The sequence below is a fragment of the Paramisgurnus dabryanus genome, chromosome 3 (assembly GCF_030506205.2).
Source record: "Paramisgurnus dabryanus chromosome 3, PD_genome_1.1, whole genome shotgun sequence".
Lineage (NCBI taxonomy): Eukaryota > Metazoa > Chordata > Actinopteri > Cypriniformes > Cobitidae > Paramisgurnus > Paramisgurnus dabryanus.
The window spans coordinates 4,131,256-4,158,923 of record NC_133339.1 but is presented as its reverse complement, the minus strand read 5'-3'; the positions used below and the strand labels follow the sequence as shown (position 1 = coordinate 4,158,923).

At 36.9% G+C, this 27,668-nt stretch overlaps 1 protein-coding gene across 2 annotated transcripts; it reads left to right on the top strand.

Moving 5' to 3' along the window:
- LOC135734162 (NXPE family member 3-like) lies at positions 1–27,668 on the top strand. Of its 2 annotated transcripts, XM_065253057.2 has the most exons (9): positions 1–129; positions 231–280; positions 20,616–20,680; positions 20,902–21,327; positions 21,412–21,827; positions 21,945–22,021; positions 22,359–22,562; positions 25,980–26,317; positions 26,411–27,668. In XM_065253057.2, exons 2-9 carry the CDS (start codon positions 232–234, stop codon positions 26,603–26,605), a joined length of 1,770 nt encoding a protein of 589 aa, XP_065109129.1. In that variant the 5' UTR covers positions 1–129; position 231; the 3' UTR covers positions 26,606–27,668. The 2 variants fall into 2 exon arrangements, with proteins under 2 accessions (XP_065109129.1, XP_065109130.1); XM_065253058.2 differs by lacking the exons at positions 1–129; positions 231–280 and adding an exon at positions 19,901–20,153 and having other exon boundaries at positions 26,411–27,665.

The following is a 27,668-nucleotide window of genomic DNA, read 5'->3' as shown; positions in this document are numbered from 1 at the left end:
GTATGACCTTCTGCCTGTTTATGGATTTTGATTGTGGATTACCCCTGTTAAGGTATTACTTTCAATAAAAAGGATTGCATTTGGATCCGCCACCTTGTCTTGCCTCACCGTAACAACATACTGGCTAAGGTAAGAGGTTAAGTGTTAAAAAAGGGGCCACCCCCTGCTATTGAATTACAGTATGTTAAAGGTTTATATCTTGCCTAAGGTGTATTTCTGTTTTGAAATAGGATGCGTTCTGAACTGAATGAAATTCTCAGCTGTTGGACAGAACTCTACGGTGGGTTTTTTTTAGGATGTTGGTGTTTATTTAATAAAAGATTGCTTGTTTCCCTATATTTCCATTTAGCAGACACTTTTATCCATAGCGACTTACAAAGATGAGGAAACAATCAAGCGATTTGTCATAAGGAAGTAATAACACAAGATTTGTTTATACACCAAGTTACAAAGTTTTAACAATTACGAAACAATACCTGTTGAGAGAGAAAGCGAGTTAGTTTTTTTATATATATATAAAAGATGTGTGTCCACAGTCAGTATCCTTTTAAGTATATTTGGATTTTTTATTTGTTTTTTGAATGTAGCAAGAGATGTGGCTGATCGGACTCTTATGTGTTAAATTCCTCATAAAACAGTTGGTAAGATCCATTTTCTGTCCCAAAAGACAGAAAAAGCACTGCTTCATGAGGCTTCGAAACATTAACAAATCTTTTGTTTCGAATCAGTGGTTCGGAGCGTGTTTCAAACTGGCTCAAGTCACGTGATTTTAGCTAACGAGGCTTCATTACGTCATAACTGTTTCGAAAATCCGATGGTTCACCACTAGGGAGAGTTGATCACAAATGACCAGTGTCTAATATGTTTAGGTGAACTCTGGTCAGTTTTATTATGCAAGTTCATAAAACATTTATCCGATCTGACTAATAACACTACCAGTTTGTCTACTTTTTGTTTATAGACAGATTTAATGGCAAAAATTTGCATAATTAAAAGGGTAGTTAGTTTTAATGATTTGTTTGCCCAAAATAAAACTAAAAACACATAATACACTTTTAACTATGTCTTAATTAAGTTACATTTTTTTTAACATTTTAATAAAAATCTTGCTATTATTTTGTAAAAAAAAAATTGTAAAATGTTTGGACATATCTGATTTAACACTCTTTTGACCAGCAGGGGTCACCAGCGTGTGTGGTGTTTCGAACTGCTTTGAAAAACTGAATCAATTTTCGAAGCAATTCGTTCAATTGATTTGAAGCTTCGAAAAGCTTAGTTTCTCCCATCACTATGCATACACGGACATCAAACGAAATATTATAAAGCTTTCAGTCTTTTCCATGGCACTATTTTGAGCCTTCCTGCCTTCATGCCTAAAGCCTCCAAAATAAAAGTGTTGACTAACTTTTATATCAAATATTATTCAATCGGAATAATGACATATTGGCATCATATTTACATCTGGAACGACATGTTTAGTTTATTTACGTTTTGTTTAATGACTTGTTTAATTGTGTCAATGCATTTTGCACAACAACTGCATAATCCTATACAATTAATGTAATTTAAAATCCATAAAGTTTATAAACAACAAAAAGTACATAAGCTATAGCCACGTGATTGAGTTTAATGTTCAATAATGATTCAAAAAATGTTCAGATAAAAATTATTAGGGGAACGGATTTTTGCATAACTTTACCTCATATGTGAGCATGTGTGATTCCGCGTCCCCGTGAACTCTGGCGAACTTTGGCGTTGTATCAAGAAGATGAATCTAGAAATCTCTACTAATATAACGTTGAGACGGTCACATTTTAAACAATAAATTTTCTACACAGAGGAGGTTAACTGCACATTACCGTACTGGGGTTTGGAAATGTTGTGAGCATTTCTTACACATTTTAATTCCTCAGATAGCCAAATGCAGCAGCAACAGCAAAGAGCTCGTGAGCGCGCTAAGACGTTGATGACGTCAGCGACTGCGCTGAATGCAGCGCCTGCTGCCAGAAGTAATGTAACACGATCAAAACACTATCAAAATGGCGAAAATATCCGAAAAGTGATGCATCACAGAATTAATAATATTGTGCATAGTAAACAGATTAAAAGACAAATAACAGATTAATGGGTGCTTCTTTGATTTTGAGGCTCAAAAAACCAAGGGGGCAACTGCCCCCTCAGCTTGAATGGGCATGACGCCTCTGCAAAAGACTATGGAGTGCTGGGGATTCTCCAGATTTTAAATATACCACAGTACTGTGAGCATATTGGCTCTTTTCCATTGTCATGGAAGCAAAGCTTATGGTTTTATTGGTTGCATTTATCACTTATTACCCCTGTTAATGATTACTTTAAATAAAAAGGATTTAAGCAAACAGTATATCCAGGAAACAATTTTCCAAAAGCATGACATAAATAGTTTTCTTTGTTCATTGAACAGTTGAGCAAACAATATATCTTCTTACTGTAGGTTCACACCAGCCGCGGAAGAGGCGGCAAAAACGCGTGAACCGCGTCCAGTTTGCCGCTTGAACATTTTGAGTTTACTCGCTTAATCCGCGCGTGAAATTCTAGTCATTCGAGAAATTCACGCGGAAATCCGCGTCATGGGAGGGGCTTCTGCGACTCCGCGGAGACTACACCACTCCGCTCGCTTCCTGTAATCACGTCACTACTACAGCAAGCTCCTGATTGGTTAACGCGGCGCGGAATTTCGCCAAAGTTCAGATTTTTGAACTCGCGCGTTTCCCGCGGCAACGCTCAATTCGCGCGGAACGCCCCACGCGTTCCGCGACATCCGCGCCGCGGCTACCGCGTGTACCGCACCACAGGATGCCTAATCGCGTGTTTGCATTGACTTAACATGTAAATCATCCGCGCTTGCCGCCTCTTCCGCGGCTGGTGTGAATCCAAGGTTACACTCTGAGGCTATTTTGGGCATTTTCGCCTGGATTTGGCCTACCCAATTTAAAAAGCTTCCCATTCCCACATGCAGAGGTGTACATACAAAAGTTTGGTATCATTTTACAGGAAAGCTTTTGAAATTTAAAAGTGCTAAACATGGTTGTATGTGTTGTCAGTCCTCTAATAAACACAAAAATAAATATGCACTTTTTAATGTTTTTTTTCTAAAGTCTGTATTTAAAAGTGTATAACTCTGGCCCTGAGTGGTAAAGAAACCTGCAGATAGTTTTGTTTGATTCCAGCTATTGCCAGATTACAGAGGAAAAATGATTTTTTTCTCTATCATAATAAATGCAAAAGTTATTTTACTCCAACTGAAGGGAGGAATAATACCCTTTTTGTATTTAATTTCCACCTAAAAATATTTGAAGTATCCCCATAACCACATACAGTGGAATAAATGCAATATCTTTATATGATTTTAAAGAAAACCCTTTGAAGTTACATAAAAAGCTGCTGTTTGTGACAAATATTGTTATTTATGTTGTTTTTCATATGATGAAACACCAAATTGTCTTTTTTTATGTTGTAAATACTGTCTTTGATAGTGTATAACTCTGGTTCTGGGTGCTCTAGCAGACTGCAGACAGTTCTGGTTGTTAGCAGCAGCAGACAGTAAACACCCAAAAAAAGAATGAACTCTTTATCAGGTCACATTCAAAAGATATTCTTATTTTACTGAAGCGTGTGAAAATAAATGTTTCATATAAATATTATTTTTTTGTTTTGCACATATAATAAATAGCAAGGGATTATATATGCACACAACCAAAGAAAATGCTGTGAATGGACTCATTGTTTAGAGTAGGACCTAAAATAAAAGATGGTGTATCATTTGTGGTTATCTGTGCTATCTGAGGCAGTTCACACTCAAGTTTCACATACGTTTACAAAAGTAAATTTTTTACATCATTATTCATTCGATGATTGTTAGATAGGTGATGATAATAAGACAAAAATAACGATGTAGCCTTATTCCTGAGAGTGAGAGCTTTCATTTGATATAAGGCTTGCCCATGTTTGTCATATTTGAAAAATATGAAATATGTGAATATTAAATGATATTAAAAAATATGTGGGGGGGTGATAGTGTAAATTAAGTGTAAATAACTTTCTTACAGTAAAACATATCTCAAAGTGATGCACATCTGCAGAAAGTAGAGAGTCTAAGCTTTCAAACAGTATCTCATATGTGGTACTGGGTCCATGACAGACCATTATAAAGAAAGATTTTATATTAAGTAATAATAAATAATTCTGGACCTGGTACAGGGTCCCAGAGTTAAAGAAGATATACAGGAAGCAATTTTCCAAATGCAATGGGAAAAAATGATTTATTCGATTTACTTAATTTTTAAGGAAAGTGGTCGCAATACCTTTAAACAAAAAAAATAATAAAAATTCAAAACAAAAAACTTTTGTTTAAATGTAGCTTAAATAAATTGATTGCAACCGCTTACCTTAAAAAATTTGAGTAAATTGAATGAATCATTTTTTCAGTGTGTACAATGGTGCGGACAGCTGCTACCTGATTGTTTAAAAGGAGGCATTTAAACCACTGTTTCGTTTCAGTTCGCTTGGTGGACTTTGGCTGTTGCATCTATCGAAAATTGAAATTGATCCAGCCATTTATTAACTAATGTGCAATGAACAGCTAATTTATGAACTATGCATCACCTGTTCACCCGAACGAAAACATACAGTACTGTGTAAACAGTTTGTGATTAGAAAAAAGGTCAATGTCTGAAGAAGTGCAAGTAGGTTATTTTATCCACATTATAGAGAAACAGTAAACTAACCTTAAGAATAACACACATGCAAACTTAAATCATAAAAATATTAAACTATAATTTCTACATTTTGACACAATTTTATAGTGTTAGGTGCTTTTATTCTAATAAAACGATTGATCCCCTTTGTTTTTAGGGATCAATTGTGATTTGATTGTCACAAACACATTTTACTATTTTATTTAGTTATTCATTTAGCTGATACTTTTATCCAAAGCGACTTACAATAGCTATATATGTCAGAGGTCTAGGGGAGGTCTAGAGCAACTAGGGGTTAAGTGTCTTGCTCAGGGACACAATTGTGTGTCACAGTGGATTCGAACCCGGATCTCTCACACCAAAGGCGTGTGTCTTATTCACTGCGCCATCACCACTATGAATTTGGAATTAGTTTAAAAAGTTACTCCAATTTACAGCAGACTCTTTACTGGACTGGGTCATATATATTATGTATTCTCTTCTGTGGTTTTTTGTAAGTATTATACAGTACATTAAATAAACAAAAAGTGTTGGATTAGTGCCAGTGTTCGAATTGAAGGGGGTCTGGGGGGGTCCCGGACCTCCTATAAGCCTTAAGGGACCCCCCATAAAGCACAAAAATATAAATTAGGGGGGTCCCCTGGTTTTTATTAAAATTAAAATAATACATGAATTTAAAATTCTCATGTTGCGTGTCACAAAGCGAAACTGTCTTTATTTGTCCCAATTTCGCAATAAACTAATTTAAATGACTTCTGTCTGAAATAAATAAACTCGCAAGTGCGCCTCATGCTGTTTTCTGGAGGAATTGACAGACAAACAGTGGCAAATCTATCCTCTCAGTCTGACGGCTGGTCCACCCAGTCACACAAAATATTTTATTGGGGAAGCAGAAGAAATCACGCTTAAATGATAATAAATGATAGTCTCAACTGCGTTTGTGAGCGGCATTGACAAGTACATAAACCCTGTGCATGTTTGCTGTGATTGTTTTTAATGATAGAGAACACGAACCATTTGATATTTCAGATGAAATAAAACTTATCACTAAGTTAAGCAGATCTTACTTGTGATTGTCATCTATGTGACGCAACAGTCGGCACTCAGCAGCACATCATCATTTCAAATCCGTTTACAAGATGAATTCTCTTGTTGTGTTAAATATGAAGTTTACATTGCGTTGTAAAAATGATGAAATTATCTTCATACATGCTTAATTCATAATGAGAACGTATTAATACAAGCTTTTTTATGCTGCTATATTATATAACAAAATAAACAATACATGTCATTTTATATACAAACTATAATTCTATCTTGACAAGAACATTATCTGCTTCATGTTGGTCCGGTTTAATTGCTTTGGTGTATTCATTTTCATTTTAAGCCTTTAAAAAGTAATTATTTTAGATGCAATTTTGTAATATTTATAGCTTAAATTATCTAATATAATTTTTAAAACATTTAAAATCATTTTGCAGAATTCCGCAGATTTTTCCAAAACATTTCCAGAGATAAAGTAAAAAAAGTCTGCATATTTCGTCTGGCCCGATTTATCGCTCAAATACGCATCATTCAGAAATAAATAACTATATTTATAGAAAGTATCTTTTGCATGTTTTTTTTAAACCTTGCAAATGTTAACATGCAAGCGATTTTAAACAATTTGAGCGGAAGATGTTAAAGTGGGCTGTTTTATGTGCGCAAAGACAAGGACGCGTCGCGCACACATACTTAAATGGACGCAACACTCATAAGCGGACGCACGGAGACGCGCGATTCCTAAAGCATGCAAACACAAAATTATTTGGAAATACCACAGTCTTGGCACCTATTCTCATAAAAACATTCAGTTATGTTTTAAAGTAAGTGCAATCAGTTCAGAAAGAAATCAGATGTTTGTGTTGGTCTGAAAGTAGCAGTTCTTATCTGCTTGTGTTTCTGTCATTTATATTAATTAAACAACAAAAAACACTTCTAAAAATTTCTATTAAAAAGGAAAATCACTTTTGTATCTAAAAACAGATTAATTATTCGATGAAGAAGACAGTGTTATTATTCATTTGATTCTATTTATGTACCTAAATATATCTTACTTTATTTGTAACTTTGTTCTTTTCTATTTTTTATGCTCATAATTTCTTAATTTGTTCTTATGTTATTTTCCCACCCCCAGTTTTGCTGATCTGAAAAGTATTCGATCTATGACTCAAAAAACGTAATGTAATCCATTTAACCACTACTATACTGTATAGTAAAATTATGTAATTTAAAAATAAGGTCCACCCTATTTCACCCCTATTCTGTGTAAAATTTCTGCCCTTGCCAGTGTTTCACACTAATTTGAGGGGTAAAAAATGTTTTAGAGTTTGAGTTAAGGGTAATTTGGGGTTTCTTTGATTAAAACCAGGATCAGATGATTACTGATCAAGGACGATCACATCTTACTTTGTGAAATCACAGCGACCCTATGATAAGGGGGTGGGGCTTGGCCAGGGGGTGGGGCTTGGCCAGGGGGTGGGGCTTAGCTAGGGGACCCCCCATAAGCTTTGACATAATTCGAACACTGATTAGTGCTGTAAGGAAAAAACATCTGTCGGCCCGATAATGGAAACCAATCGGCATGGCGAAGGATCCTTGCGGGTCCTATCTTTTTTTGGCACTTACTGATGACATTTTAAAGTTACACAGTTTAGATTATTTTATATGACTCGAAAGAGAATCTCATTAATCACAATTAGAAATCAATTATCGTTGATAATTGTGGAATTTGGATACATTTTTGGTTATTCTGCCTTAACTCTTTATACGATTTTGCGCTTATTTACTGTAATCAGTTACCAATGTTGTTTCACTCCACACTGGTCATTGTGCAGCTTTCGAACACAAACTTGATCATACCAGGGGTTATGGCTAAAGCAATTTAACAATGCCGCTCCCGCGATCCCTCTGCTAAAAGGTCCCCATGTAACCCCATGCAAACCCCATATACAACTTAGTGCAAAGCCCAGAATAATCAGGGGTTCAGGTCAGCGCCATCTGGCCGAATATAGCAAACAATATAACTACCTGTATATAACAATTTCATTAACAGTGCAGTGTTCGAATTATGTCAAAGCTTATGGGGGGGTACCCTAGCTAAGCCCCACCCCCCCAGACGATAATTTTGTGTTTGCATGCTTTAGAAACGCGCGTCTACGTGCGTCCGCTTATGAGTGTGCGTCCATTTGAGTATGTGTGCGTCTCATTGCCTGTGCGCACACGCAACAGCTCACTTTAACATCTTGCGCTCAAATTGTTTAAAATCGCTTGCATGTTAACATTTGCAAGGTTTAACAAACACATGCAAAAGATAAACTTCTATAAATAGTTAGGCTATTTATTTCTGAATGATACGTTTTTGAGCGATTAGTATTAAAGAGACTATCATTTATTATCATTAATGCATGATTTCTTCTGCTTTCCCAATAAGATACTTTGTGTTTCTTTTGACTTGGTGGACCAGCTGTCAATTTGAGTTTGTAGCCTCGCCACTGTTATGAAATAATAGTTTGAGAAAAAAACTAACCCTAAAGATTACTAAACATTCTTACCGTCACTGAGATGAAAATAATCCACACGCAGACAGAGACATTTACTCGTCTGTCAATTTGTCCAGAAAACAGCGGAAGGCGCAATTGCGAGTTTATATTTATTTCAGACAGAAATCATTTGAATTAGTTTGTTGCGAAATTGGGACAAATAACGGACAATAGTGACAGAGAAACATGAGAATTTTTAATTCATGTAGTATTTTAATTTTTCATAAAAACCAGGGGACCCCCCTAATTTATATTTTTGTGCTTTACGGGGGTCCCTCAAGGCTTATAGCAAGTCCGGGACCCCCTTCAATTTGAACACTGAGGGTATGCAGGAATCATAGAGATGAATTTACTACCATTAAATACCTTCTTACCACCTCCACAATATTTTTACTACCAACACAACATCAAGCAGCAGCCCTTTTTTCGTGGGTGTGGGAGGGATATGCAAAGCACTTACTATATAAAGTAAAAGTGTGACACTGTCACACCCATCATACATATTAGGTACACTAATGTATTTTATTTATTTATTTATTTTAAATCTCAGGGGCTGCCGCCACAGCAGCAAGCAGGCTCCTGATTAGTTATTGCGGCATGAAAAACCCGCCAAAGTTCTAATTTTTCAACTCAGGCGTCAGCCGCAAATTTGTGTCAAATGCAAAATGCACAAAAAGCACCATTCGTGACGCGCAAATGAGGCGGAAACGCGTCTTCCGCACTGTGCTAAACGCCTCATCCGCGCCGCGGGACCTCCAGACGCGCGACAACGCGTCTTCACATTGACTTAACATTGAAATCACTCGCGCTTGCCGCCTCTACTGCAGTTGGTGTAAACGCAGCATTACACATGCGTTTTCTCTGTTAGCTGTTTACTTTCTCTTAAGACCTAAATAGTCGTGTTTATGAGGATACTTGCAAAAGCCGGAAATTTTGACGCATGTGTATATTTAAGGCTAATACAGCAGCAAAAAATACTCACAAGGTCAATGAGAAGCAAATGCGCGGCTTGCACGCTCCTCTCAGACAGAAAGAGCGTGCACATGATATAGCACTGTTGTTTGTGTTTCAACGGCTTAAAATCACTTAATTTAAAACTGCTTTGCTTAAAGGGATAGTTTACCCAAGAATGAAAATAATCTCATTAATGACTCACCTTCATGTCGTTCCAAACTCGTAAGACATCCGTTCATCTTCAGAACACAGTTGAAGATGTTTTAGATTTAGTTTGAGAGCTTGTTGACCCTTCATTGAAAATCTACAACCCCAAATCAGAAAAAGTTGGGACACTGTAGAAATTGTGAGTAAAAAAGGAATGGAATAATTTACTAATCTCATAAACTTATATTTTACTCACAATAGAATATAAATAACATATCAAATGTAGAAAGTGATACATTTTGAAATGTCATGCGAAATATTGGCTCATTTTGGATTTCATGAGAGCTACACATTCCAAAAAAAGTTGGGACAGGTAGCAATAAGAGGCCAGAAAATGTTACAGGCTCATACCACCACCCACAGACCAATGTATTGCCAACTCAGGAAAAGATGTCAATTCTTTGAAAAATATTCCCAGATAGATTGTCTTCTTCGTCGGTTTTATTGGCGGTTGGCAAACCAGCATTACCGCCACCTACTGGACTGGAGTGTGAGCAGCAGATAAAAAAATAAATAAATAAATAAATAACTAATATAGTCTGTCAATTAATCCAGTACTTTTTAGGAATGTAATTACATAGTCTAGACTTTTATAAGTTGATTTCCCCAATAAGTACTCTATTGTCATGTTTTATTGTCCAACTTGATTTTCCAACTTCCTTCTAGCCTCCTCATATTTCTTACAGTGTATCAGAATGTGTTCTGCAGTCTCTTGAGCTTTACAATAGTCACAGAATCCAGTAGGATGCTTCCCTATTCTGTGCAATGACTGATTTAATCCAGTATGTCCAATTCTTAGTCTTGTAATTGCCATCTGTTCTTTTGGATTCCTGCCATGTCTCATAATAACACCTACTTGTTTTTGTATTTTGTAAAAGTGTCGCCCTGTGTCTGATATGTCCCAATACTCCTGCCATAGATTTAGTGTGTGACCTTTTATAATGGTTTTCAGATAGATTGTCACAGTCTTCTTCTTTATAGTTTATTGGCGGTTGGCAAACCAGCTTATTGGTGCATTTCCGCCACCTACTGGGATGGAGTGTGAATACCTAGGATGATGGAATGGATAAACTACTATATGTATATATATATATATAAAAAAAATAATAATAAAAAAAAATAAAAAAAAAAATAAAATAAAATAATAATACTGATAACACTTATATAAATGAAACAAATAATATTAAATAATACTAAACACTTCTTTTTGTAACACATTAAATCCTGTGCATTAACCGTGTATCTCTCAAATATTTAAATAATATAGGGTACACTTTTGACTGTACCTGTGCACTCTGAAATAAATCTTTTATTGTTAACTTTACTTTCAGTTTCTTTAGTCCATCTACAAGTTGAACTCGTTCATTATTATACCCTTGACAGTGAACAAGCACATGCTCCACTGTTTCTGCCACTCCACAGTGGATGCACCCATCTGTCTCACTTTTCCCTAACATGTGTAAATAATAATTTAACCTGGTGTGCCCAATGCGTAACCTCGAGATAATTGTATCCTCTCTTCTGGATCCATATTTTCTCCTATCATTCCCAACTGTATCCTGAATATTATATAAGTGTCTCCCTTTTAACTCCTTATTCCAGTTTTCTTGCCAGATATTTATAACAGATTTTCTTATAATACACTTAGCTTCAGCTTTACTTAAAGGGACACCATGAAACTTTTGGCCACTAGGGGGTGCTAGATACGTATTTTTCACTTCTAGCGCCCCTAGAGCCCACAAGCGCCGCAGCACTGTCGCAAAGGAAAGGAACTGGCCAACCTTAAAACTAAACTAAAAACTAAACATTTAAAATGCTAAACGATCAACATTTTGAGACAACAGGGAGAAACGCAGTCATGTTACAACTTTCTGATGAGGAACTCGTCGTGGCAGAAGCCATTTCTCAATCTGAAGGTTGCAGCCTCCGGATGTCGTATTTCTAATACGTCATCAAGACTGTCTTATTTCACAATATTAACAATTACAAAGTTGACTATTATACTTAGTTAATCGTAAATTGTTGCAGTATGCTTATGACTTGCGAATGTAATGCTCAGTTTACCTTAATAACCCAGGCTTGATGACGTGTGCAGCCTGCATATTTGACCTCCGGAGGCTGCAGCCTTCCAATTCAGAAACGACCAGACGTATTTCCTTGCCTTTTTCCAAACAAATATTGTTGCATCCTCTCTCTCTCCCTCGCCACCAGGATTTTCCGCAATGGCGCTCGTTATTCCTCTTTTTTTGTGTGAAAATCGCTCCAAATCCAAGTAAACCGATGCGTTTAGGTCTGCCGCTTTGTAATACGTCACGCGAGTGACAGCGGAACGCAGCAAATGAGGAAGAGAGAAGAGAGAAACGCTCGGATCTGATTGGTGAATGAATAGGGTTTGGTTTTACACTGTGAGCAAGTTTGAGTGCTATAGCATCCTGGATTGTAATGTAAATATCATAGACACAGTAAAAAGAAAGGTAAATACGTGAACACAGCATCTGAATACAGGGAACTATATGCAATATAATCGCCGTAATTTATAAAGAACATCGCATTTATGTATGAATCAACAGTTTATATAAAAGATGCCTTAAAGGGGAATCGAACCCGGGTCGCCCGTGTCATAGGTCCGTGACACCAAAGACTGTACCACAGAGTCACATATTAGAAACCGCTCTCTACACTCCTTAAGTAGCCTCCAGCAAAATTCACGTTAAAACAAATTGTGTGGAGGAAGTGACGTATGCCGTAAAGCAGTCGAATTTTGTAGTTTTTTTTTTGTGCTCTGGTTACTACCACAAACCCTAAGTTTTAAAATACGAGTAAAAGTGATACAGACCCCGTCAGGCTATGGTAGACATGTCATTCAACCTATTTAAAGTCGATGTACTATCACAAGGGTCTTGAAAATGTATTATGAAGGTTGAAAAATTACATGGTGTCACTTTAATGGAATCTTTATGTCAACTTCATCCTTATTTAATCCAGTCTTTGCCAGTTTATCCACGATCTCATTTCCCTCAACTCCAACATGAGCTGGTACCCATAGAAAAGTAATATTTTTGTCTATTTGATTTATCCTGTACAAAATTTGTAATATGTCATGTAAGATATCTTGTCTTGTATCTGACTTTCCACTTTTCAAGCTACACAAAGCTGAGAATGAATCAGAGCATATAACTGTATCCTTAACATTAGAGTCTTCCACCCATAAAATTGCTATGAATATTGCCATGAGTTCTGTTGTAAATACTGATATGTCATTCGACAGCCTCTTAACAGTACTCAGATCAATATGAGGTACATATATTGCTGCTGCTGTATACCCAGATTGAGGATTTTTAGACCCATCAGTGAATATCTGAACACTATTATTATAGTTTTGATTCAAATAATTTGCCACTGTTATATCCATAGGTACATACCTATCCTTTTCATTCTTTATAATGTTTAATTATAGATCCACTAATGGCATTCCATACAGCCAAGGGGGTAAAATTGGTAGACTTACTGTATGGCTCATAACTATACCCTCTATTCCAATATCTTTGGCAACTTGATCAGCCCTCCATCCAAAACTATTTAAACTTGAATACTCATGCTCCCAACATTCTTTTAATACATCTTTTACTGGATGAGCATCTGTATGTCCCTTTACGGAGCACCAATATGCCATTTCCAGCTTAATTTTCCTAATTTCTAATGGCATTTCTGCCATTTCAACCTGCAGAGCAGAAATTGGAGATGTTCTAAATGCCCCACATGCTATTCTCAGTGCCTGGGATTGTACTCCATTTATTTTCTTTAGCATGGAAGGCGCTGCTGAACTGTATACTATGCCACCATAATCAATAATTGGCCTTATCACTGCACAGTAAATTCTCTTTAAAGAATACCGAGTTGCCCCCCAGTCTACTCCTGCAAGACACCTGAGAACATTAACTCCCTTTTTACATTTTTCCACTACTTTCTTGATGTGTAATGCAAAAGTAAGTCTAGAATCCATCCATATCCCAAGGAACCTAATTTCTAAGACCTGTTCTAATGCCTTATCATACAACTTAAGTTTAGTGCTTGGTAATTTCTTTTTCTTAGAAAAACATATTACTTTTGTTTTTTCCACAGACATTCTAAAGCTCCAGCTATTAGCCCATTTTTCCACTTCTATGATGGCTTTCTGCATACATCTTTCCACATATGCCACATTTCTACCCCGTTTCCACAATGCACCGTCATCTGCATACAGAGATTTTCCAATACCCTGTCCAACTTTGGAAAAGATATCATTAATCATGATATTGAACAATACTGGACTACACACACTTCCTTGTGGTGTGCCATTATCAATTGACACAATCCTAGAGTAACTTGTCCCAACCCTTACTTGAATGGTCCTATTTAGCAGAAAATCCATTATCCAATTATATATTTTTCCTTTAATGCCCATCTTTTCTAATTTAATTAAAAGTCCCTCTCTCCATAACATGTCGTAAGCCTTTTCAACATCAAAAAATACTCCAATTAATACTTCTTTATTTACCATTGCCTTTCTGATTTCAGATTCTAAACATATGACTGAATCCATAGTACTACGTCCTTTTCTAAATCCGCTCTGATGTGGGCACAAAAGATTTCCCTTTTCTATAACATGATTTAATCTGCCTATTACCATTCTTTCCATTAACTTACACATATTTGATGTCAAAGCAATGGGTCTATAACTAGATGCTAACGAATGATTCTTCCCAGGTTTTGCAATTGGAATTATTACACCATGTTTCCATGAAGAGGGAAGTTTACCCATTTCCCATATCTTATTGAACAGTAGTAAAATAAAATTCAGGGACACATCTGAAAGATGTTTTATCATTTCATAACATACATCGTCCTTCCCTGGGGATGTATGCCTGACCCCTTGTAGTACCTGTTTTAACTCATATAAGGTAAACCCTTCGTCCATTACATCACCATCAGGCACTCTTTGAACCATTGTATTGGGATTTTCACTCATGATTTGCTCTCTATATATTCTCATATCATCTGATATGTTACTATCACTGTGAACCTTGACAAAAGCTTCTACTAATTCCTCTGCCTTTTCTTCATTAGATATAATATATTTATCATCTTTGATTAACACTGGGACACCTTTATGCATTTGGATCCCTCCCATCTTTCTTATCATATTCCACATTTCACTGATATCTGTACTCTCACCTATTTCATCACAAAAAGTCCTCCAATACCTCTTTTTATTCACCCTTATTACTCTTCTTACATCTGCCTGTGCTCTCTTATATGCTATTAAGTCATCAAATAAATATGTTTTTTTCACTTTTCTTAACGCTTTGTTACGAATTTTAATTACTTCACTACATTCATCTGTCCACCAAGGTACTGCCTTTTTAACCCTAATACCTTTATTTTTTCCTATAACCTCGTTAGCTGTATCACACAGAATATTATTTATTTTATTATTCATTTCCTCTATATCTCCTAAATTTACTTTCATAACTGCCATTTTACTTTCACATATTTCTTTGAACTCTTCCCAGTTAGCTTTTTTAAATCTCCACCTTTGAATATACTCCTCATGACACTCATCTACTTCCATCCCAATACTACATTTAATAGGATAATGATCACTACCCATACTATTCTGATCACATACTTCCCACTTACATTTCCTTGCTAAACCACTAGATACAATTGTTAAGTCTAATACCGAATGCCTTCCTCTGACTACATCCATCCTTGTAACGCTGCCATCATTCAGACATACAAGATCATTTTCATCTAAAATTTCTTCTACCACATTCCCGTTTGGATCATTATTTGTGCTTCCCCATAAGGTACTATGTGCATTAAAATCACCGCACCATACTATCTTACAATTCCCATCACCTCCTACATCTTTATACAACTCTTTATTTAGACTCTTACATGGATTATAAAAATTAATTATCCTAATATTTTGATTTTCAGCTTTCACTTCTACCACCACTGCCTCCAGTTCTTCAATAACATTTACCTCCCTAAAGACCACACCTTGCTTTATAAAAGTTATCACACCTCCACCAGTTCCTTTATTTCTATCTTTACGCACTATTGAATATCCCTGAACCACAAAAATCAAGTTAGGCTTTAACCATGTCTCCTGTACACATATTATATGAGGTTTCACATTAAAATCATCAACATGTTTTTTAAACTCCTGTCCATTAGATATAAGACTTCTTGCATTCCACTGCAAGACAGTCACTACCATTAAGACCCTCCACGCTCTGTCTGTGTATTAGTAGCACGCACACTTAATTTCTCATTTACCTGTTCTACCGTTACCCCATCAATACTTAGATACTTGTCTGCTGCTCTAATTATTATTTTAATTCTTTCAGTCCTACTTACTGTCTGAGCTGAACAATTTACCACTTCAGCAATGAAAGTTAGAAATGCCAGCCTGTCTTCAATTAACACACATTCCTTTTGCTTTTCCATTTTTGAACTCTCTTTCCTTATCTTTGGCAGAACTGCTATCTTTTCTGTTGCTTTTTCTGTATCCTTAACTCGTTTAATAGCCTCTGCATATGATACTCCTTCCGATACCTTGACATTCTGAATCATAGCAGCACTTTTTCTCACTTGACATCTTCCATATCCTGCACTGTGATCTCCCCCGCAGTTACAGCATTTAGGTTCTACACCGTCTTCACATTCCCCATATTCATGTTCCCCCCCACATCTCGCACAACGTTGCTTACCTCGACACACCGCTGCTACATGCCCATACTTTTGGCACTTAAAACATCTCAACGGAGGAGGAATATACGGTCTTACCACATAACTCATTGCTCCAAGGAATACTCTACTTGGCATTTTCTCCTCATCGAATCTTAGCATTACCGAAAGGCTATCCAGTCTCTCTTTATTCCGAGTGTATTTCAACCTCCTAGCTTCTAATACCGTTGCTCCTGAGATGTTTCTCTTTATTACATCCACTGAAATATCAGTGGGAATACCCGATATTACTCCTCGGGTCCATTTTTTCCCTTCCATAACACTGCACGTCACTTTTTGCCCATCAAGGGTTTTAATCCCTGCAGCAGCTTTCTGTTGTTTACTATCTTTACAAAACACTATCATTTTTCCATCTCGCAAAATTTTAGCACCTTCAATTACACCGATCGTTTCTTTCAGTGCCTTAGTAATTTTCAATGGATTAATTTGATTTACTGCCTCAGACATAAACTTCACCATAACCTTGTATTCCTCCTTACCTCTTTTACTTTGATTATCTCCTCCCTCGCTTTCAGTACCTGACGTTTGGCTCCAATCTTTCCTCCTTTTCCTCTTTTCCACTACTTTCCACTTACTATTTTTGCTTACTTCATTTCTCCCGCCATCAACCTCTTCCTCCATATCTAGATCACTTCCTGACACTCCACTTCCTTCCATCCTAGCTTCAGTCACAACCCAGTGTTGCCAACCGCCCCGATGAAGAGAACTGACTGCAGTCTCGTGCCCGATCCCTCTTCCGCCTTCTGTTACTTTTCTCAGCGGCAGCCCATGTCAATGATTGTATTTGTCGTCTGCCCTTGTAGTAAACGACTCATGCCGCGCTACAACCATGACTTATACAAAAACATCGATTGTCACAGTCTTGTGTGTGTATGTAAGTTGTGTCAGTCACTGATCATCGTCACCTGGACTCATTAGTTGATTACTTGCCTCGTGTCACCAGCTGTTACTCATCACACCCAATGTATAAATGCTTTGTCTTGGTTTTTGTCATTGGGTGATTGTTGTTTCATGTCACAGGTTGTTTGCTCTTGTTTTGCCATTTGTAGCACCCTCTGGATTGTTTGCTGTTTGTACCTGTGTGAGTTTTATATCATTTACATTAAACTGATTAATGTGCAACTCCTTCTCTTCATTTGTACCGTGACACTGATATCCCACATATAAATAGTTTAATAACAACTTAGTTAAAGGGTAGAACCTAATTAGCATGAACCTAACCTCGATCATAGATTTGTAGTAACAAAGGATACACCGCAATTTACAAAAAACAATAATTCAGAATAATGCAGAATAAATCAAAACATAACAAATTAGGCAGGTAAGGAAATCTTAAGATTAATATTGTAATAATAATAGGAACTTGGTAGTGATTGGGTCTTGTGGACCCAGGGGCTGCACCTCATGGGTGATTTGTTTACATGCCTGAGGTCTGGTGGGAGGTTTCTCTCAACATTGAATGAATTGACCGTAATTCTTTTGTTACACTTGATCATTGAATTCTGTTGTTATATCAGTGAGACCACTGTATCACTTTCACAGAGACTATTCTTAGCACTTTCATATAACACAATTCATGGGTGAGACTCTAACCCTATTCACACAGACCTTTGGTCCCAGAAAATACCCGTAACATTGCCAGACAAGCATCTGTAACCCTTTTCACACAGAAATTCCATAAAATACACGTAAAATGCATCCTGGATTTTTCCGGAATAGTTAGAGTTTTTGTTCGTTCACACTGCCAAGATTACAGGGCATCTGATGGTCCCGGAAAGGCACGTGACATGTTGAAAGTCCCGCCCTCTCTTCTACGCAGCGTCTGAAGTTTGCATATTATTTATTATTTCTCTCTCCAGAAACAACTCGCGTGCATTTTTGTTTATGATAAGACTACAAAGGAGCGCGTGAATGCACAGTTCTATTCTGGTGTGAATGATCTCAGCTTCAGAGTGGATATTTAACAAGCTCCCTGATTTCTGCTTTGATACAGTTTTCAGACATTTCTCATTGTGATTGTTTATATGCATTTAAAACCCGCATTTTGAGGAGCTGAACAATATATCTCGTTGGGATGACATGCGGGTATTTTCGTTTATTATAGCTCAAATGAGCACGTGACGCGATATTCTTTTATGCTGCTGAATGATCTCCGTTTCAACGCAGTAAGTAACGAGCTAACTTACCTGATATCCGCTTCAGTCTAGTATGCTGACATTTCTCGTAGTGAATGTTGTAAATCCCTGATTTTAAAGAGTTGAACCAACTTCATGTTGCCATGACACGCGCGTCCTCACTACGGCACGTGCGTCATTGTTTATGCGTCTCATATATCATTTCCTGATAACTGCTTCAATCTAGTTTGCAACATTTCTCGTGGTGAATGTTTATATACATGTTATCTCTCGTTGTAAGGAGCTGAACCATAACTTGTGTTGTGATGATGACGCGCGCGTCCTCACTTCGACACGCCCTTTATGGCATTCTTGTTCACACAGAGGGTTACCCGCGTATCTTACTAGGTCCTCTTTCCGGCAACGATCCCAGAAGATTAACGGAACGAGTTTTTGTTCACACAGACGCTTGTCTGGCAATTTTACGGGTATTTTCTGGGACCAGAGGTCTGTGTGAATGAGGTTTGTGTGAACACAAACTCGTCCCGTTAATCTGGGATCGTTGCCGGAAAGAGGACCTAGTCAGATACACGGAAAACCCTCTGTGTGAACAAGAAGCCGAAACAATTCCATAATGGGCGTGTCGTAGTGAGAACAAAAGAGCGCGTCATCACAACAAAAGTTATGGTTCAGCTCCTTAAAACGAGAGATAACATGCAAATAAACATTCACCACGAGAAATGTTGCAAACTAGATTGAAGCAGTTATCAGGAAATTATAAATGAGATGCATTAACTTGCCGTAGTGAGGACGCGCGTGTCATGGCAACATCTTTAAAATGAGGGATTTACAAGATTCACGATGAGAATTGTCAGCAAACTGGACTGAAGCAGATATCAGGTAAGTTAGCTCGTCATGTACTGCATTGAAACGGAGATCATTCAGCAGCATAAAAGAATATCACATCACGTGCTCATTTGAGCTATAAACAACGAAGATGCCCGCGCGTCATCCCAACAAGATATATCGTTCAGCTCCTCAAAATGCGGGTTTTAAATGCATATAAACAATCACGATGAGTAATGTCTGAAAACTGGATTAAAGCAGAGATCAGGGAGCTTGTCAAATATCCACTCTGAAGCTGAGATCATTCACCAGCATTAGAACAACGCGTCACACGCTCCTTTATAATCTTATCATAAACAAAAATGCATGGGAGTGGCTTCTGGAGAGAGAAATAATAAGTAATATGCAAACTTCAGATGCTGCGGGACTTTCAACAGGTCACGTGTCTTTCAAGGACCATCAGATGCCGGCTAATCATGGCAGTGTGAATGAACAAAAAATCTAACGATTCCGGACTTTTCCGTGTATTTTTAGGAATGTCTGTGTGAAAAGGGCTTTGGGGTAATACAATAGGGAGAGGGGAAGATGAAAAAACAGATCTTAATGAGGTGTGACTCTTCTGTCTCCAAACAGTGGGGTGGTCGTCTTGGAATTAGATATGAACTCTTTGAGGAAGATTTCAGATGTTGATGGAATTGAATGTTTTTAGAAAATGATTCCCTCTGAATTCAGCCATTTGGTGTCAGTCTTACATCTCCAAGGGACGCTGTTAAAAGTTTGAATTGCAGGTTGAATAACCAGTTTTGATAAAGACACGATGACGCAGATTTTAATGTCACTCATAAACACTGATACCTGAATGTCATTGTAGTTACACATGGCTTCAAGTAACAAAATGAACCTCGAAACATGCAGACTATACAGTAAGTTATACAAAATACTTATATAACATAACATTTTAGTATGGAATTTAATAGAAAAATACACTTGATTATTCAAAATACTTAAATAACATTAGTAGTGAAATAAATAAAACAATTTATTAGTATTTTAAAGAATTTTCTTAAATCCATCTGGTTTCCTTCATGAAACAACTCGCTTTGGGATCCTGTATGCATTTTTGGTAATATTAAGATTTCATACGGTACATCAAAATATGTTAATTTACGTAGCCTATTTAGTCTCTTAATCTTACCAATAGCTTTCATAACATTACTTTTCAAACATATAATCAAAATGCTATTGGGCTTGTCATATTCTTGAAAAGTTGCAGATTTATTATAATTGAATGTTTTCTTGATTTTAACCTGTTTGAAATTATTTTGAAATATTGTAACACATCTTATTAATGGACACTATGTCAATGACAAATTTTCATTTCACAGTTCACAGAGAGAGATGCCTAAAGTTGTTGTTTACTGGCCTGTGCCTTGGAATTACAGGATTCTTGGTAAGACTAGAAATCAGTCATTTGAATATTTGAAAATCATGTCTGATCATGTACTGTAGGTGTATCTTTAATTCAGTCATTAGTTTCTATAAATACCTTTGGGACCAAGCACGGCTCTGTAGCCTACTTTGCATCTCAATCAGTGCATTCAGTTCATTTCCTTTAAATTTTTACATTTGTTTTCATGACACTTTTAAGCAGTATGATTATTAACCTTGTAGGTTGTATGGACTTACGTTGGAAGTAAAGATGTGAAAAAACCTCCAACCAGCATTTTGTTTCAGCACTTTGCCAAACTTTACAACTCCAGAAACTTCTCCACCCCTCCTGCTGATGTTCTGCTCGAAATCACTTCAGAAGACTCAGAGTCAAGTTCATTTTACTCTGAATTTGGAATCAGTTCAGAAAGTTACTCCAGTTTACAGCAGGAAGTCTACTGGGCTGGACCGGACAGATCAATCACAGATGTGTCTATGAGTACAAGTGCAGCTCACTCCACTTTCATCATTCAGAACCTGAAAGACAGCTACCAAATAGGAGATGAGCTTTTTGTTACTATCCATGCCAGAGACTTTAACAATGAATCTAAACGTTACGGAGGAGATTTCTTTCAAGCAAAGCTTTTCTCATCTGAAAATCCCCCAAAGGTACTGTACCTCTTACATGTTTGCTGTATCAGTGATGTTTACTGAGTACTTATCTTTATCTGATCTAATGTTTTTCTGTCACAGGCCAGTGTGTTTGGGGAGGTGGTGGATTTGCTCAATGGCTCTTACTCTGTGCGTTTTCTTCTGCCGTGGGTTGGACAGGCACAGGTGGCTGTGCGTCTGATCCACTCCAGTGAAGGGGTGCAGGTCCTCAAGCATCACAGAGACACAGATTCTGACAGAATTTACTTTAACGGATATTTTGAAGGTCCAGGACCAAATGGGACCAGGTTGAGAGAAACAGTGAAGTGTAATGTGAAGTGGGACAGGAATGGACTGGAGAGGATGGGGACTGGAGATTGCTGCTGTGATTACAAAGATTCTGACAGTGGGGAAGAATGGCGCTGTGAGAGACCCAAATCTCTGCCATGCAGCGCTCGCGTCTATCACTCTATGGGCGGGTATAAAAAACGCGTGACCGCCAAAGAAGCAATGTTTATGTAAGAATACATTTTTGCATTCAAAGTGCATCCTATTTAGTATTTTTCAGTTATTAAGTAGTTTATTGTTTGAACACTGAAGGAAAAAAAAACAATCAGTAATGTTACTTTTGACAGGCGTGAAACCAACAAATACATAAATGGCCAAAGAACACCAATCAAGATTCTTCCTTCCAATGGAACAGTGGGAATTGGTATGGTAGCCTTTTAGACCTGATGTGATACTTTCCACTGCCTGCAACATAACTTAGGTGTTCCAAAATTTAATATGACATAAAATATTGTGAAACTTAGCTAGCACTACAGTAAATAACTCTTCCAGTATGTAAATATTTTTGATTCCTTCATACTGCATTTTCAGGTTTTAATTAACGTAAAAACACTGCACCTAAAAAACAAGTTTTATTGTTGGTTTCACATTATCAGTTTCGGTTGTGACTTGTAGAACTGCTTTTCATTTTTTTAACCCACTTATTGTTTTTGGCATTGTAAAAATACAATTTCAACTTAAAGTTTCACTTTTGCCTGCAGATGTAACACAGAAATGTCGTCCTGGTGTGCATTCACCAGTTCCAGCTGGGTTTTACCTAAATAATGTTTGGGAGTCCTTTGTGTGTAGCACCCGTCCTTTTACTACTGAAACCGCAACACAATGCCTGAAAGACAAACACATCTTCATGATGGGAGACTCTACTTTGAGACAGTGGTTTGACTTCTTGCTGAAAGCAGTACCAAGTGAGATTCTCACTATAAATTAAAAGTTCTGAATGTTTACTGGTTCAGTAAGATTTTAGTGTTGGGTAAGTTACTCAAAAAAGTAATTAGTTACGAATTACATCTTCAATCATGCAATTCGATTACTTTACAAATTACTCTCTACAAAAAGTATTTAATCACTTATTATCAGTGCTGGGGGTAGCGCAGGGACGGAGTGGGACCAAAAAATCTACCGGGAAATTTCGTAGACCAGCGGCCCTCCGTGGTCAAAAAATAATAATACTAAGGTCTCGTATTTGTAGTAAAACTAGGGTAATACAAATCGTAATCACTCTGCCAAAATGGCAAATTTTCCTAAATGAGTAACTATACAAAATGATACCTGCTTGAAAGATGGGGATGCGCACCTGTCAATCTATTACATAACAGAGCGAGGCCAGAGACGAACGTGCTCTTAAACAGGAAATAATAACAATATGTGCATCTTTGAATAACTGTAAGAATATTTCCTTTAAATATAATTTTTGTCAAAGTTTTGAGAGATAATAATGTTTTTCCACTTTTTTGCCTTGTTAGTGCAGTTAACAGCGTGTTTGACGCATTTACCTCAGAGTTTATTTCAGTAATATTGCTGTTTTTTTCCGGTAATAATATTACAATTTACATGTCAATCCTGCTTCCTTGTCTATTTATTAATTTCATTATGCTGTTATGTTAAGTTATCTGTGGATATTTATTGCTATATGAGACGTTCATTGCCGTTATATGAATACTTTCGTCTAATATTCAAATCATATGTGGAATAATGTGTGAATCTTTGAATTACTGTAAGAATACAGTTCCTTTGAAAATATTTTTTGTCAAAGTTTTAAGAAAAAATAATCTTGTGAGGATATTTATGCCATATTGCCGTTGAAAACTCTTGTCTATAATATGGAAATCACATATTAGGAAATATATAATGTGATACTACAAAGTTACCCTTCTAATTTTTATTAATGATATAGCCTATGTGGAGATAAATAAACCATCCATTCATGCCCTGACCACCAGGCTAGAGATTTTAAACATCCTTAATCCACACTTACTATCGCATAGTCTATCCGTGTGACGGATCCGACAGCATATGTTTTGCAATAAACAGGCGTTCAGCTGCTTTTTACATCAAATGCCGACAGGCTATGCCATTTGGGGTGGGTGCGCTCACTGTTCATTCCCCTATATAAAAAAAAAACCTAGACATGGTTGGACATGTCGAACGGGTTAAGCACTTTTATATACTGTACTGTGTTGAGAAGAGAGGATGCACAGTTTGACTAGCGGGAGGTAGCGGCCGCACATCAGGCCCCCAGACGGGGTTGCTATATAACTCGCAATGTATAACTATTATCAGACCATCCCTCGCGGCCTCAAAACACTACCGGCCCACCGGGAAAAGTCCCAACTCTCCCGATTGCCACTCCGCAACTGGGGTTATGCATTACAAGTAACGTGCATTACGTAATAATATTATTTTTCTGAAGTAATGAGTAAAGCAACGCATTACTTTATAAATGTACATATTAATATTTGAGTTACTTTAAAAAAAAAAAGTAATGCAGGTGACTTTTCAGTTTAATTATTTTATTTAAAAAAAAAAAAAGTAACGTATGTATTACTTTTCATGAAAAGTAACTAAGTAGCGGAATTAGTTACTTTTTTGGGGAGTAATTAAATACTGTAATGCACTACTTTATTATTTTGACATTTATGAGTCAAGAAACAACATTAGGGTCTACAGCTGCGAGAGTCCGCTATATGCTGCTCCTGTATTTATTAGGGCTGTGTATCATCAATAATTTCCCGATACAATACGTATCCCGATGCAAGGACATGCACTTTTCACATGCCGCTCTTTGTCGTGTTTCTCCTCAAATGCGTTAGTACTGTTTTATAAGAGAGTGGCCATTGCAGTGGTAAAGGTTAAGATATCTGCTTTTATACTGAACTCATTATTTGTAAAAACGTACGTGTGTGTGTGTGTGTGTGTGTGTGTGTGTGTGTGTGTGTGTGTGTGTGTGTGTGTGTGATTGAGAATACGTGGCATCCAAATCGATACAGAAGGTGCTGTATCATGACGTCGTATTGATATTTTGAACACAGCACAAGTATTTATGTAATTCAATGAATTCAGTGATGTGGAATGACGAGCCTGCGAACTCCTTGGCTTATGTTAATTCAGCCTATTCAGCTTTCCAGGTATGTTCTGTATGCTATTGTGTATCGTGTAATTAACTGTTTGTATTACGTACAGGCATCTATTCAGCCTGTTGTTCTGTGTGCTATTGTTTAGTTAAATAACTTGCCTTTCCAGATTAAATGTCTGTTCTTCGGCTTGGACTTTGTGAAATCATTTTCTAAATAAATGAGACGTATAGACCACTGTGACTTATAAATGTTTTTTCAACTTCATGATGACTTATACTCCGGAGCGACTTATAGTCTGGAAAATATGGTAATTGTTATAAAGTCCATACACAATATTTTGTTTATTTGCTGTAGAAGTACTGGAAAAATAAAAGCAGTCCCTTACTTTACTTTTTCAAGGAAAAAGTAATTAAAGGACAAGTTCGGTATTTTAGACTTAAAGCCCTGTTTTCAGATTGTTTATGGTGAAATAGAATGGTTTTGACTGAAATTTTGACATTTGCGGGAGCCCTGAGAATTTTCGCGTGTTTGTGTTTCAGCTCAGACCTCTACAATGGGTCTATAGGTGCACAGGAACAATCCTTCCTAAAATGCATTAAACTTTCGTTTACAAAGACGTGAAACTCACCGAGTGGTCAGGGGTGTTCACTGGTATGCTCACACAAAAATCGCTGCAAAAGATGCTTTCCAACAGCTGTTTTAGCATTCGTTGTTAACTTGTGGACCTATTTTTCCAAACGCCTCACACCCGTATATTCTTCCGCTTAGAGCTTGAATAATAGACACTCCAGCCCAGGTGGTGGCGCTAATCCGCCTTTGCCAATTGCAACCATGGAGCTGGTAAAAACTACGATAAAACCTGTTGGAATGCGTCTTTTGGAGCGATTTTTGTGTGAGCATACCAGTGAACACCCCTGACCACTCGGTGAGTTTCACGTTTTTGTAAACGAAAGTTTAATGCATTTTAGGAAGGATTGTTCCAGTGCACCATTAAACCCATTGTAGAGGTCTGAGCTGAAACACAAACACCCGCAAATGTCGAAATTTCAGTCAAAACCATTCTATTTCACCATAAACAATCTGAAAACAGGGCTTTAAGTCTAAAATACCGAACTTGTCCTTTAAGTTACAGTAACTAATTAGGCTACTTAGTAACTACACCCAACACTGTTCATGGTTTATATGTCGATATCAAATGACAAATAGAAATGTTGGCATCATAATCATTGTTGGTGTTTTTCACTGCAGCTTTAAAGCGGATGAACCTGCATGTTCAATATCAGGCAGGGCCTCTTATAGCAGTGGATGTGGAGAACAACATTGACTTACACTGGAGGGCTCACGGTCTTCCTCTACGCTGTCGGATAACAGAAGTTTCTAATCTGCACTACATCAGTAATGAGATTGACTATATGACTGGAGGACCTCACACTGTTATTGTATTTAATCTGGGGCCACACTTCACAACATACCCTCTCGAGTACTTCACACACAGAGTGTTGAGGGTCCGCAAAGCTGTGCTAGATATGTTACAACGGGCACCAGACACTACCGTTATAATCAAGACTGTAAACACCGGCTATAAGGTAAGTTAGTTAATAATATCAAACGAAATCGTTTACAGAGAAACTTGTATATGTGTATATTTAGCCTAAGGTGTATTTCTGTCTTTGTAATAGGATGTGTTTGGCAGTGACTGGTATTCTCTGCAGTTGGACAGAATCCTACGGTGGGCTTTTCAGGATGTTAATGTTTATATTTTGGATGTTTGGCAAATGACAGCCTGTCACTACAACAAAGAGAACATTCATCCAGGTCCTGTCATCATCAAAAATGAGATGGACATTTTCCTTTCTTTCATTTGCCCTGAATGATTTTATCAGGAGCTATCAGGAGATAAAAGCAACTGTCTTTTTTATATTATTTAATATATATTGAATGTGTTAAATAATAGATGTATAAGAGCTGTCCAAATTGAAAACAGCTTGCACTGACATATCTTAACCCTCAAAAGTTCCTCATTTTCTGTTTACACTTCTGGCCCTTGGGGTCTATATGGCCCCAAAATTGAAAGCATAATAGTAAGAAATACATTTTCAATAATACAAATAATACAGCATTTTTTTTAACTTCTCATACAATAAAGCTGTGTTTTGAGAGATTTGAAGTAATTTTGTACCTGCTTTGTACCTTTGTACTACACCATTGGCTTGCCTGAACAATATCAAATTTTTATGAAAATTCACATTAATTATTATCTAAATTTGATTTACATTGTTTTTTAGATATTGATATAGGTGTTAGGTGTTGAATTCAGCCATCGTTTTTTGGAAAAAAACCACAAAATAATTGCTGTTTGTTTAGTAATTAAATCATTTCGACGAGCAGATGCCCATAGAGACCCATTCATTTTACTGGATATGGACAACTGCTCAAATCACTACTTTAGTGATACATTTTGTGAATTTATGTTAATATAAGCATTAGATAGGACATTGAACATAAATTTTATTTCAAATAGTAATTCTTTTTTGTTTTTGATGCATTTTGAAATGTCTGTTTTTACAAAATGCTACAGAAATTTGAATGAATATAAGTGTGTGCATCTGTGCGTGTGTGTTTGTGAGTGTACATGTGCGTGCATTAGGTCACACCCCTTTATGTGTTATTTTCTGCATTTGTGACTGATTTTATTTGCCAAATTCCATACAAATGCTCTCTGTGGCAGTCATACCTGTGTGTGCTTGCGTGCGTGTGTGTGTGTGTTTGTATGTATGTATGTGTGCAAGCATGTGCTTTTTGCATTGCATTTGTGCACAAGTACAAGGCCTTCATTTCTGTGTCAAAATTTTCAGATTAATGCTGGATTTATTAATATTTATTTTTTGACAAATGGAATTTTATTTTTTTCCCATTCACTTTTATTTGGGGTCATAT

Coding starts and splice junctions, on each gene's coding strand:
- LOC135734162 (XM_065253057.2), top strand. CDS start 232: ATGCGTTCTGAACTGAATGAAATTCTCAGCTGTTGGACAGAACTCTAC. Junction 22,022..22,358: donor CAATGGAACAGTGGGAATTG/GTATGGTAGCCT, acceptor TTTTGCCTGCAG/ATGTAACACAGAAATGTCGT. Junction 22,563..25,979: donor CTTGCTGAAAGCAGTACCAA/GTGAGATTCTCA, acceptor TTTTCACTGCAG/CTTTAAAGCGGATGAACCTG.